The sequence below is a fragment of the Rousettus aegyptiacus genome, unplaced genomic scaffold, assembly GCF_014176215.1.
Source record: "Rousettus aegyptiacus isolate mRouAeg1 unplaced genomic scaffold, mRouAeg1.p scaffold_m13_p_6, whole genome shotgun sequence".
In the NCBI taxonomy this organism is placed as follows: Eukaryota; Metazoa; Chordata; class Mammalia; order Chiroptera; family Pteropodidae; genus Rousettus; species Rousettus aegyptiacus.
Genome location: NW_023416309.1, coordinates 73,845,168 through 73,859,587, shown reverse-complemented (window position 1 = coordinate 73,859,587; position 14,420 = coordinate 73,845,168). Strand labels below are relative to the sequence as shown.

Here is a 14,420-nt window from a genome sequence, read left to right as displayed (position 1 = left end):
ACTGAGTCCCATGTCTTTCAGATGGCAGTTTGCAAGAAATGATAACATCTCTGAAAGCCATGGTGAAAAACCATGAGCAGGAACTGCAAGCAGGTGAGAGACCCTTCAGGAGTGTGTGTGCAAGGGTGAAGGCCAGGCTCTCAGCACAGAGTTGGGGGTGGGAACGGCCTGAGGTGCTGAGTGCCCTCCCTTCCAGCCCGCAGCTTGAACGACAAGGTGTTTTCTCTGGAGGGCAAGCTGGAGAAAGAGCAGCAAGAACTCAAAGCAGGTCAGGCCTCTTCTTCCCTCCACCTGGGCATAATGTGGTGGGAGGGTATGGAGGGTACTAGGCTGGGCCCCTTGTACTGTCTCCACTACCCATCTGTGTATGTCCCAGGTTATTCTGAAATGCTCCTGCGAGTCCAGCAGCTGGCCAAAGACTTGAACTCCCTGAATTGCCAGATGGCTACTCTCAAGAACAATGGTGAGAGGTGTGCAGGGGAGTGTCTGGCTCCATTTTCTGCTCAGGTCCCACTGGGCAGCATCTCCGACCCCCTCCCCTCAGACCTTCCCCAACCCCCTCCCCTCAGAAACTCAAAATACCTGCTGTGCTGTTAACTGGCTGGAGCATGAAGGCAGCTGCTACTGGTTCTCTCGCACTGGGAAGCCCTGGTCCGAGGCTGAGAAGTACTGCCAGCTGGAGAACGGGCACCTGGTGGTCATCAACTCCAGAGAGGAGCAGGTGAGGGCTCTTGTGCTTAGGTCCCAAGATATGTCCCATTTAAGGAAGTGGTTCTCAGCTGTGGCTGCACATTAGCATCACCTGGAGAGTTTTAAAAACACTGTCATTGAAGCCAGAGTCATGTGCCATATAATGATGTTTCAGTCAACAACAGACCACACACACGATAGCGGTCCTATAATATTATAATGGACCCGAAAATTCCTTACTCTTAGCGAGCCATAGTCACTGTAAAATTGTAACATGGCAACATTACTTACATGTTTGTGGTGATGCTGGTATAAACAAACCTACTGCACTGCTACCAGTTGTATACATATAAAAATACAGCACATACAATTATGGTACATTATACTTTTTTAATTTTTATTTTTCAATTAGAGTTGACATTCAATATGATTTTATATTAGTTTCAGATGTACAGTGTAGTGGTTAGACATTTATATACATAATACTTGATAATGATAATAAATTACTATGTTACTAGGTAATGTATTTATAGTATTATAGTTTTTATTATTATTTTAGAGCATATTCTTTCAGCTTATTAAAAACATGTTTACTTTTAAACAGTATGCCATGTTATGCGAGCAGCAGCCTCATACATCTTGTGTTTACTGCTTCTCTTGACTGCACCATTTTCTCTATGCTTGATTTAATTTTGTGTTATTTTCTACAGTAATGTGCTGTGTAGGTTTATAGACAAGGAGCAACAGGCTATAACATATAGCCAAGGTGTAGATTAGGCTATCCCATCTAGGTTTGTGTTAGTGTATTCTATGATGTTTGTACAATGACGAAATTACCCATCCCTGTTGTTAAGTGGTGCATGACAGTAATTGGCCTGGGCACTTGGATAACTATCTCAAACCTCCTCAACTGATTTGACATGTAAAGTTTAGACTCTTGGTCCAAGGAGTTGGCTGGGATGGAGAGAAGTCACCATTGTCCTTCTGTCATCCCAGAATTTTCTCGAGAAACATATAAGATACTCAAACACCTGGATAGGCCTCACTGATCCTGAAGGAGTCTGGAAATGGGTAGATGGGACAGACTATGAGACCAATTTCAAGTAAGTACATCCTGGCTTCCTGTGCCCATCTTCCTCCCTTAGTTCCTCAAGAATCTGGCCCACTGCTCCTTCTTCCCAGACCTGGATTCTGTTCCATCTGACCTTCCTAGCTTACTGTTGCCTTCTCCCTTCAGAAACTGGGAACCAGGCCAGCCAGACGATTGGCATGGGCATGAGCTGGGTGGCGGCGAAGACTGTGCCCACTTGCGCCCTACTGGCGAGTGGAACGATGATGTCTGCCAGAGGCTCTACAACTGGATCTGTGAGGCCAGCCTGCACAAGGCCAGCTAGGAGAGCCTTGGAGCTGCTTTCTGTAGACCATTCGGCCACAGAAAGAGCAGGGATGGGGGAGGAGGAACATTCCCCAGAAATGCCTAACAAGACCTCTGTGGGAGAGGAATAAGCCCTGGGAGACTGGAAAACTGCCATTATTTTGAATTTTTTTCTCTTTAACTTTCAAAAGACTGTACAGAGTTTCTTTTAATTAAATTTCAGCTTAACTGAGGTATAATCAACATATAAAATTGTAAGATATTTATAGTGTACATTGCGATGATTTCATATATGAATACATTGTAAAAGGATTCCCCATCTAGTTAATTAACACATCTATAACGTCACATATTTTTCTTTCTTTCTTTCTTTCTTTCTTTCTTTCTTTCTTCTTTCTTTCTTTCTTTCTTTCTTTCTTTCTTTCTTTCTTTCTTTCTTTCTCTTCTGTTTTTTTTTAGTGTGGACATTTAAGTTTACTCTCTTAGCAAATTTTAATTATACTATACAGTGTTATCAACTTTAGTCACCATATTTTACAATAGATCCTCGACCTTACTCATCTTATAACTGAAAGTTTGTACCATTTTACCAACTTCTCCCGATTTCCCCCACCTCCAGCCTCTGGCAACCACTTTCTACTCTCTGTTTCTATGAATCTGATTTTTTTTTAAAGATTCCAAATGTAAGTGATACCATGCAGTATTTGTCTTTCTCTGTCTGGCTTATTACACTTGGCATAGCTCCCTCAAGGTCCATTGATGTTGTTGCAAATGGTAGGATTTCCCTCCATTATTGAATAATATTCCATTGTACATATATACTACATTTTCTTTATTCATTCATCTGCTGATGAACACTTAGGTGGTTTCCATATCTTGGCTACTGTGAATAAAGCTGCAATAAACATGGAGTGCAGATATTTCTTCAATATTCTGTTTTCATTTCCTTTAGGTGTATACCCAGAAGTGGGATTTCTAGATCATACAATAGTTCTATTTTTATTTAATTATATTATAATAAGAAAATGCAACCTAAAAATATCTCTTTGGGAGCATTTCTTATGGTCTTTTTTTGATAGATTGCTGTGACAAAATTATTTCTAAAAACACCATATAAATAACTTGTTTTAATTTATCATTATCATTATTATTGGAAACTATTGGCTCCCATTATTTGTTCATCTTTTAGAGTCAGTGTTACTTCATCAGATGTTCTGTTTACAACCATAGGCCATGCTTAAATTTACTTGTTCTTCCTGTGAGTCATCCCAATAACTCAAAAGTACAGAAAATTATTTTCATTGTATTTTTTATTTTATTTTTCCTTCACTTTCTTATTTCATCTTGTATCCGATACAATTGATAAGCCATTATTGATACATTATTATTAACTAATGTTCATAGTTTACATTAGGGTTCACTCTCAGTGTTGTACATTCTATGGGTTTTGACAAATGTATAATGTCATGTATCCACTTCTACGGTATCATACAGAATAGTTTCACTGTCCTAAAAATCCCATGTTCCATCTATTCATCCCCTCCCTATCTCCCTCTGGAACCCCGCCAACCACTGATCTTTTTACTGTCTCCATTCATAGTTTTGCTTTTTCTATGTCGTATAGTTGGAATCATATATAATGTAACCTTTTCAGATTTGCTTCTTTCACTTATCAACACTTAGCACTTACTTTTAATGTAATAATTTAAAATTTATATTTTTGATTCAGAATATGGGTCAATCATTGAAAAGAGTAAGTGCGGCATAAAAACCTAAAATCTAAGATTCAGAGGTAAATACTGAACAATAATATGATGTTAATGTTGCATGTCAACACGAGTCTCTTGAGGTTTTTCCATGACAACCCTGGGGTCACTGAGCAGGGGAGGAAGGCAGTGCCTGACACAGACAACAGATTTCGAGCAAGTAACAGCAGAATCCTCGACTTAACCCAATAAATCAATCACCTGGTTCCCAGCCGTTTCTCTTACATCATCTTCCATTCTCCCAGATTAAGAAAACCTGGTGAGAGCCCGGTCTAATGACTGAAAGGCTCCTACCAAAACTCATCGGTGGTGATTTTCAGACACCAGGGTTAAGGGAACATCCTAAAGAGAGGAGAGAGTTCACATACTAAAGATAAGGCTTAGACTAGAGTCAGATCTCTCAACAGCACACTGAAAGCTAGAGAGCATGGAGTGAGGACCACAAAATGTTGAAGGGAAATTATTCTCAACTTAGAATTCTATAGTCCCACAGATGATCAATCAATCTATCAAAGAATGTCCCTTCCCTACCAATTTTCCTGAAAGCTACTAGAAGAGGCGCGGTGTGTGTGTGGGGGGGGGGGGGGTGTAGGGGGAGTGCTTCAACAAAACAAGGGAATAAACCAAAGAAGACATGAATCCAGGCAAGAGAGGATTCAACTCAGGTGAATGAGAAAGGTCCAGAAATTTCTCAGGATGAGTGGGAAGTCCCAAGATAACTGCTCTGTCACAGGCTTAGAGACAATCTCTCTGGTGGGAGCTGAGGATACAGGACTGGATATGGTGGCAAGGGGAGTTGGGGGGAGGTACAGAAGTAGATGGACAATGAGTCTAAGCGAGCTTGAGGTCAAGGGCCCCTCGTGTGCCCTAGCAACATCTTCACATGGTCATAAGTTTTTGTAAATTATGAAAACAAAAGTTATTTTGACTATAATCACTTAAGATGACCACTGTCACTTTCCACTCCAACTCCCCCACCTTCACACTTCTCTTTGGGTCAGTGGCTTTTGATTATCCTCCTAAGAAGTTGGCTGGATTGAGAGGTGCACCGATATGTGGTTGCAGTCACACCATGTATCTTTAGGGGAGGGATATTTCTGTCATCCACTACGCAGACTCTTTACATGAACGTGACACATGAGCATGCCATAAAAGACTTTACACCAGTAATAAAGCAGAAACATGCTAGAGAAAACACTCAACTATCTTTCTTTTCTATGGACAGTTACCAATGAGTGTGCAGCAAAGAAGTAGAGGGAAAATGGAGTTTAGAGGTGTGTTGGAAGGTTACTTAAAATATTATATTATTTTTCTGGATGTTGTGATGTTTATGGTCGCTTCAGCCTTTTAAATTTGTGAGTTTTTTCTAACTTAAGAAAATATTCATTTTATGCTTAATTTTGTATTCCAATTTTTTATTCTTTCATTGGGATAGCCCCCCAAAATTGTGTACGTATCAGGCTTCATAAAACTTTGATTCATCCCTATGACTATAGGGAAAAAGTCCAGCTGAAATACTGGTTATATGACCAGTTTGCATGTGTGGACAATTATAGTATCAGGCTTTTTATGGTTAAAGAAGACTTTGCAACATCAAAATTACAACTAAACTACAGAACAACTACCACTGAGAACAACCTGAAGTGTAGCTGAACAGAAGTCCTATAACTAAGGATATATAGAAGAAGCCATATCCAGACTGGAGTTGCTTCAAGGAATCCGGAATTTGGAAAGAGGCTGTCTGAAGGACCATGTCAAAGCTATGCTGATGTGACACAGAGACCCACAGGAGATCACTTCTCTCAGCTGGAAGAGCTTTTCCATAGATACAGGCCTGGCTTAAAGCAGTCTTCCTCATCTTTTCCTCCCAAATAGCCCTCCTAGTGGAGGGGAGTGAACACACACCACTAAGAGAGGTGAAGCAGTCTTCTGCTTCCATAAATTGTCTTGCAAGTTTATCTTAAAATTGTTGTGGATGTTTTATTCTAATCAGAAATGTATTAGAATTTCTTTCATTGATATGTTTTTGTTCCCCTTGAAAGTGCTTGAGAAGGATGGGCCATGTTTATCCTGGGGCAATGTTTAACTGCAGGGACAGCCCAATTTGAGAGGTACAGATATAAAGGGCTATTTAGAGCAGCAATATCTAGTTTTTTGAGTAATAGGGCAAAGTCGACAGTTACAACACGATGCTACAAGGAAGAATAAGATAAGCTCAATATTTGAAAGTTATAAGAGGGGCCATGAAAGTCTTTCTGCTCCTTGGTTTTACCAATTTGTTTATTTAAAGTTTGGAACTTCAGAAAAACTTTCTCAACTACTTAAAGAACTGAAGTCTATTACTACATTTACACTAGAGCAATTGAAACCTTTTTCCTCTATAAAGAGTTACAGAATAAATGTATATATTTACTCACCACTCACCCCCTCCCCGCCACCCCACCCCCCAAAATAGGGACAAGACTGCAACAGCTTCAAGGAATACGCAGCAAATTTTCAAATGAAACAATTATAAACTTCAGAAGAAACAAAAGTGCAAGAAAGGAAACATAATCAAATTATATTACTTGGCTCAGCAGTTAACAATATTGATGCAGCCATAATTGATAGAGATTCTGAATTAGAATTTAAATAGAAATGTAGACTCAGTTGGAAGATTGTACCTCATCTACACAATAGTGACTAAATAATGTAAACAACTGATATATATCTGTTTATGTGCATTATAGAAATTCAGTGTCAATACTGGAAGAAACAGCTACAACAGTGGTTTCTCTAATCGCAGAAGTAGATGCTTCTGGTCCCACAAGACTTTAAATTGCATGTAATTTTATTTTATTATTAGATTGAAGTATATAGTACATTGGTTAGACATTTATATAGTTTATAAAACGATCCCCCAATTGCTCTTTTTCTCCCCTGGCTCTCCACCTAGCCATTACATTAATACTAACTGCATTCCCTATGCCGTGCTCCCCATCCCCATGACCATCAATCAACTACTAGTTTGTACTTCTTTAACCCTTCACCCCATTCTTCCAGCCCTCCACCCCCCTTCCCTCTGTCAGACACCAGATTGTCCTCTATATTTGTGAATCTGTTTTTGATGAATTTATTCTTTTTCTTCCTTAGATTCTGCATATAAGTCTAACTTATTTCACTCGGCATAATAACCTCTAGGTCCATCTATGTCGTGGCAAATGGTAGGATTTCTTTTTTAATGGTTGAGTAATATTCCATTGTATATGAACCATAATTTCTTGATCCAATCATATGTTGATGGGCATTTAGGTTGCTTCCATATATTGGCTATTGTAAATTGTGCTGCCATGAATATTGGGATGCATAGATCTTTACAAATTATTGTTTTGGTTTTCTTTGGATAAATACCCAGAAGTGCAATTGCTGGGTCAAAAGGTATATCCATTTCTAATTTTTTTGAGAAATCTCCAGACTGTTTTCCATAGTGGCTGTACCAATATGCAATCCCACTAACAGTGAATGAGGGTTCCTTTTTCTCCACATCCTCATCAACACTTGTTCTTTGATTTATTCTGACAGGTGTAAGGTGATATCTCATTGTGGTTTTAATTTGCATTTTTCTGATGATTAGTGACCTTGAGCACTTTTTCATATGTCTATTGGACATCTGTATTTCCTCTTTGGAGAAATATCTGTTCAGGTCTTCTGCCCATCTTTTAACTGGGTTGTTTTTTATTGTTTTTGTTGTTGCTGTTGAGTTGTATGAGTTCTTTATATATTTTGGATATTAACCTCTTATCGGATGTATCATAAGTGAATATCTTCTCCCATTCAGTCAGTTGTCTTTATATTTTGTTGATGGTTTCCTTTACTGTACAAAAACTTTTTAGTTTGATGTAGTCTCATTTGTTTATTTTTCCTTTCGTTTTCCTTGTCTGAGGAGATATAGCCAAAAAGGAACTACTGTCAGCAATAACAGAGAGTTTACTGTCTATGTTTTCTTCTAGAAGTTTTATGGTTTCAAGTCTTACATTTAAGTCTTTAATCCATTTCGAGTCTATTCTTATATACAATGTAAGAAGGTGGTCCAGTTTCTTTTTTTCTTTCTTTCTTTCTTTCTTTCTTTCTTTCTTTCTTTCTTTCTTTCTTTCTTTCTTTCTTTCTTTCTTTCTCTTTCTTTCTTCTTTCTTGCATGTATCTGCCCAATTTTCCCAGCAGCATTTATTGAAGAGGCTGCCTTTACCCCATTTAATATTTTTGCCTCTTTTGTCATATACTAAGTGAGGGTATAGGCATGGATTTATTTCTGGGCTCTCTATTCTATTCCATTGATCAAGTATCTGTTTTTAAGCCAGTACCTTGCTGTTTTAATTACTGCAGCCTTGTAGTACAGTTTGATATCAGATAGTGTGATTCCTCCAACTTTGTTCTTCTTTCTCAAGATTGCCGTGGCTATTCGGGGCCTTTTATGGTTCCATATAAATTTTAGGATTATTTGTTCTGTCTCTCTGAAAAATGTTTTTGGTATTTCAATAGGGATTACATTGAATCTATAGATTGTTTTTGGTAGTACAGCCATTTTAATGATATTGATTCTTCCTACTCATGAGCATGGTATATGCTTCCATTTTTTGTATCTTCTTCAGTTTCTTTTTCAATGACTTACGATTTTCTGAGAACAAGTCTTTTACCTCCTTGGTTAATTTGATTTCCAGGTATTTTATTGTTTTCAATGCAATTGTAAATGGGATTGTTTTCTTAATTTCTCTTTCTGAAAGTTCATCACTGGTATATAAAAATGCCACTCATTTCTGAATATTAATTTCGTATATTGCTACTTCACTGAATTCATTGATCAGTTCTAACAATTTTTTGGTAGAACCTATAGGGTTCTCTATATATAGTATCATGTCATCAGCAAATAACGAGTTTTACTTCTTCCTTTCCAATTCAGATAACTTTTATTTCTCTTTCTTGTCTTATTGCTGTGGCTAAGACTTCCAATACAATGTTGAAGAAGACTGGTGAAAGTGTGCATCCTTGTCTTGTTCCTGATTGTAAGGAAAACGCTTTTAGCCTTTCTCCATGAGTATAGTGTTAGCTGTAGGTTTGTCATATATGGCCTTTATTATGTTAAGGTATGTTCCCTCTATTTCCACTTTGCTGAGAGGTTTTATAACATGGATGCTAATTTGGTCAAAGGCTTTTCTGCATCTGTCGATATGATCACATGGTTTTTATCTTTCAATTTGTTGATGTGATATATCACATTAACTGATTTGTGGATACTGTATCAACCTTGCATCTCAGGAATAAATCCAACTTCATGGTGTATGATATTTTTAATGTATTGCTGAACTCAGTTTGTTAATATTTTGTTGAGGATTTTTGCGTCAATGTTCATAAGAGATATCGGTCTATAGTTTTTTTTATTATTATTATTATTTGTTTGTTTTTGGGGGAAGGGGTTGTATTGTCTTGTCTGGTTTGAGAATCAAGATAATGGTGGCCTCATAAAAGGAGTTAGGGAGCCTTCCCTCTTCTTAAAATTTTTGGAATCGTTTGGGAAGAATAGGTGTCAATCTTTCTTTGAATGGTAAAATTTGCCTATGAGGCCACTGGTCCAAGATTTTCATTTTGGGGGAGGTTTTTTACTACTTATTCGATTTCATTGGTGGTATCAGTTGGTTCAGATTTTCTATTTCTCCTTGACTCAGTCTCGGGAGACTCTATGTTTCTAGGAATGTATCTATTTCTTCCAGATTGTACAATTTGTTGGCATATAATTGCTCATAGTACTTTTTTTATGATCCTTTGTATTTCTGTGGAGTCCGTAGTTATTTCTCTTCTTTCTTTTTTGATTTTATTTATTCGAGTCCTCTCTCTTTTTTTTTCCTTGATAAGTCTAGTCTGGCTAAGGGTCTGTCAATTTTGTTTATCCTTTCAAAGAACCAGCTCTTGGTTTCATTAATCTTTTATATTGTTTTTCTAGACTCTATTTCATTTATTTCTGCTCTGATCTTTATTATTTCCTTCCTTCTGTTCACTTTGGGCTTTGTTTGCCATTCTTTTCTGGTTCTTCTAAATGTAAAGTTAAATTGTTTATTTGAGCTTTTTCCTATTTCTTGAGGTAGGCCTGTATTGCTATGAATTTCCCTCTTAGAACTGCTTTCGCTGTGTCCCATAGATTTTGAGTCATGTCTTCATTTTCATTTGTCTCTAGGTATCTTTTGATTTTTTCCTTGATCTCATTGATAACCTATTCATTGTTTAATAGTGTATTATTTAGCCTCTATGTGTTTGTGTATTTTCCAGTTTCTTTTCTTTTAGTTGATTTCTAGTTTCATACCATTATGATCAGAGAAGATATTTAATATGATTTCAATCTTCTTAAATTTATTGAGACTTGTTTTGTGTCCTAACATGGGGTCTATCCTGGAAAATGTTCCATGTGCATTTGAGAAGAATGTATATTTTGCTGCTTTGGGGTAAAATAGAAAATATTTATTAAATCCATCTAGTCTAGTGTGTCTTTTAAGCCCCTTGTTTCCTGTTCATTTTTTGTCTGGGAGATCTGTCCATTGATGTCAATAGAGTGTTAAAGTCTCCTACTATGTGTATTACTGTTGATCTCTCCTTTTATGTCATACAATAATTGCTTTATGTAGGTGCTCCTGTGTCGGGTCCATATATGTTTACTAGGGTTATGTCCTATTGTTTTATTAATCCCTTTATCATTATACAATGCCCTTCTTTGTCTCTTATTATAGTCTTTGTTTTAAAGTCTATTTTATCTGATATAAGTATCTCTGCCCTGGCTTTTTTTCATTTCCATTTGCATAAAATATCTTTTTCCATCCCTTTACTTTCAGTCTGTGAGTGTTATTTGATTTGAAGTGGGTCTCTTATAGACAGCACATGTATGGATCTTGTTTTCTTATCCATTTGGCTACCCTATGTCTTTTAATTGGAAAATTTAATCCATTTACATTTAAAGTGATTACTGATAGGTACATTGTTACTGCCATTTTATTATTCATATTTGTTTTTTCTTTTTTACCCCTTCTTTTTTTTACAAAAGTTTCTTTAACATTTCTTGTAATACTGGCTCGTTGGTGATGAATTCCTTAAGCTTTTCCCTATGGGAATATCTTTATCTCACCTTCCATTTTAATCAAAAGCCTTTCTGGATAGAGTATTCACGGTTGTAGATTCTTGTTTTTCATAACTTTAAATATTTCTTGCCAGTCCCTTCTGGTCTGCAAATTTTCCATTGAAAAATCAGCAGATATTCTTGTGGGGCTACCCTTATAAGTAACTAGCTGCCTTTCTCTTGCTGCTTTTAAGATTCTCGTTTTGTCTTTGACCCTTGGTATTTTAATTATGATGCATTTTGGTGTGGGTCTGTTTGAATTCCTCTTGTTTGGGACTCTTTGTGCTTCCCGAACTTGTATGTCTAATTCCTTTGCCAATTTAGGGAAGTTTTCTATAATATTTCTTCAAATAGATTCTCAGTCCCATGCGCTCTCTCTTCTCTTTCAGGTACTCCTATGATCTGGATATTGTTATGCTTGATGTTGTCCCAGAGGTTTCTTAAACTGTCCTCATTTTTTTCAAATTCTTTTTTTTTTTTTTTTGTTCTTCTAATTGGGTGTATTCTGCTTGTCTACCAGTTAACTGATTCAATCTTCTGATTCATCCAATCCATTGTTGAATCCTTCTAATGTATTCTTCAATTCAGTTATTGTATTCTTCATTTCTGTCTGGTTCTTTTTTATGGTTTCTATGTCCTTTTTTATGCTTACTCTCTCTCTGTTGAGCTTTCCATTGTGCTCATCCATTCTCTCCCTAAGTTCGATGAGCATCCTTATAACTATTATTTTGAACTCTGTCTATGGTAGGTTTCTTGCCTCCATTTCTTTAAGCTTATTTTCTGGAGTTTTCTCCTGTTGTTTCATTTGTGGTGTGTTGCTTCGTTTTCTCATTTTATTAGCCTCTCTGTGTTTATTTATTCATGTTATGAATATTTGTTTCATCTCTCAGCTGTGGCCAGATGGTCTTATGGGGAAGGTGTCCTGTGTGGCCCAGTGGTGCACTGTCCTTGATCTCCTGTGCCAGGGGCTCTGGACGTGATCTTTGTGTGGGTTGTGTGTGATCTTCCGTTGTAGCTAAGCCTTTATTAGTGTTAGTACATCAGTAGATTAATGTTCAGGCTGACTAATTGTGGAAATTGGCTGCACCCACAGGGTAAGAGTTGCTGCGTGGGGACTGACCCCATTGAGTGGGATTTGCCCTACCAGGTTTGTGTACTTGTTGAAACCATTCTTTGTGTGTACCACCTATGGGACTAGTCAGGTGTTGCTCTGTTGTGGTCTAGTGCCGGCATCCGGGTGCATTAGTTTTGTGGCCTTTTAGGAGGGGCTCCCCAGTAGACCAAGGTCAGCTGTTGCCTTTGATTGCTCAGGTCTACTTGGTTGGAGGTACCAAGCTATCCACAGATGGTTGTTGTCTATGCTGAATCTACAGGTAAGTGGAAGAGACAATGCTATAGGCCACAGTCAAGTTATCCCCCATACCTGGCCTAGGGCTGTTTAGCAGAAGGACCAGTGCTCCTCAAGGGCTGACACTGCCTGTCAGTTGCCTGTAAGTCTCTGAAATTTGAAGAGCCTCTGGGTGATATGCATGTTGGGTGATGCAGGGACACCGGAAGTTTCCTGAATTTATTGAGTAAATTTCCTCCTGCCACTGCAGCGTTAGTTTGCATGTCAGTGCTGTCTCAGTGGCTCTCTGTACAAGTTTCCAATCATAGCAAGCCCACCTCCAGCCTGCAAATACGCAATATCTCTTAAAGAATTACTGAAGCTCGTGGGTGTGAGTGTGGCCCACCACCGAAACCTTCTCCTGGGTGAACGGGCTTTGCCTGGGTCACATAAACTGAGTGCTGTTGTTTGCAATTGAATTTGTGACTCAAGGAAAGCACAGGATGGGACTAAGTTGCCTGGGAGCAGACTTGCCACAGGTAATTTGTGGGTTAGGTGGGACATCATCTCAGTGAGGCACGGGACCATCAGACCTACACAGCACCAGATTCGTTGCCAGCTCTGTGACTGCAGGCTCCCACCAAAGTCAGATATCACTGTGTGAGCTACTGTCGTCTGTGACGGGCCCACAAAACTGAGATGTGCCCAAGTGATACTATATCTCGTGCTGGCAGCAGTGGTCTTCCCGTCACTGTATTCCCTGAACTTTACTCGCTTTGCTGGCTGCAATTTGTTGACTGCACAGAATGTGCCACCCCAGGGCAGGGGCAGCCTGTCAATGGGCGGTGGGCACTTTGTGTATTGGATGAGGCAGGATCTCAGGGAGTCAAGGGCCATCAGGCCAATAGTCTCAGTTTTCTGCAGTTTCTGTATCTGCACATTCCTGCAGTAGTCATAGATCACAGGGTGACAAACTGCTGTCTGGGGTAGTCCAACAGACCCCTGAGATCCTCTCAAGAGATAGTACAGCTCATACAGGCTGCAGTGGTCCACCCACAACTGTTTTCCCCAAATTACACTCACTGCGCTAGCCAAGGTCCGTTGCCTTCACAGAATGCACAACCCCAGAGAAAAGCAGGGCAGGGGAGGCTACCTGTCAAAGGGCTGCAGGCACTTTCCGGCTTCAGTGAAGCAGGATCTCAGGGAGACAAGGACTGTCAGGCCAATACAACCTCAGTTTTGCTGCAACTTCTGTGCCTGTGCGTTCCCATAGTAGTCACAGATTACAATGAGACCAGCTGCCATCTGGGGTGGTCCCACAGACCCCTGTGATCCCTTCACGCCATTGCAGCTCTTGCAGGCAACAGAAGTCTTCCAGCAACTGATTTCCTGGCAGTGCCCACCCTGTGCTAAGCAAAGTTTGTTTCCTGTGTGGATTGGGAGGAGGGCAGTAGCAGGGTGGTGGGTTGACTGTCAATGGGGCTATCTGTGGGTTGAGTGGGGTGGGGTGGGGTCTCAGGGAGACAATGGTCGTCAGATCAATACAGTCTCAGTCTTGCTGCAATTTTGGAAACAATTTGCGTGTTCCCACAAAAAGTCACAGATCACAGCAAGACCAGCTGCTGTCTGGGACTGGCCCAGAGATCCCCAAGATTCACCCAAGTTCATGTTGGCAGCAGTGATCTGCCTGAAACTATCCCTAAAATGCACACTCACAGCGCTGGCTGCCAGCAGCAAATGTTTGGCCCTGAACCAATGCAGGGTGTGGCAGCCACCCAGTAACAAAAGCCCCAGGCAATCTGCAGGTTGGGTGGAGCACGCTGATCTCCTCTGGCTAGCACTTCCAAATGGCCCTGTGGGAGGGGTCTGCACAGGCATGCTGGCTTGGTCTGTAGATTGCCCCTGTAGGCTCTCCGCCTTCTCTAAGGCACGATGGTAACTGCCTGTCCAGACCCCACGGGAGCCTCTAACTTACCACCAGTATCCCTGGTGAGCATCTGCAGGTCAGATAGCCTGTGCTTGGGCCTTTCAAAGGGGTGTCTAGAGTTTCCGTCTCCTTCTGTCTCATCCAGACAGCCAGAATCCCCTCTAGTTTTTACAGAGGTTTTGGAAACAACTCTTCCCAGG

At 39.7% G+C, this 14,420-nt stretch overlaps 1 protein-coding gene across 2 annotated transcripts in view; it reads left to right on the top strand.

The window, feature by feature from the left end:
• The window catches only part of LOC107509506 (C-type lectin domain family 10 member A), a 28,755-nt gene extending 26,347 nt beyond the window's left edge, over positions 1 to 2,408 (top strand). For both annotated transcript variants that reach the window (XM_036223220.1, XM_016142075.2), the window contains 6 exons: positions 22 to 93; positions 197 to 268; positions 377 to 463; positions 570 to 721; positions 1,687 to 1,793; positions 1,928 to 2,408. In XM_036223220.1, coding sequence (XP_036079113.1) covers positions 22 to 93; positions 197 to 268; positions 377 to 463; positions 570 to 721; positions 1,687 to 1,793; positions 1,928 to 2,084 — 647 coding nt within the window. In that variant the 3' untranslated portion in view covers positions 2,085 to 2,408. The remainder of the gene's footprint in view (positions 1 to 21; positions 94 to 196; positions 269 to 376; positions 464 to 569; positions 722 to 1,686; positions 1,794 to 1,927) is intronic.
• The last annotated feature ends 12,012 nt before the right edge of the window (positions 2,409 to 14,420 follow it).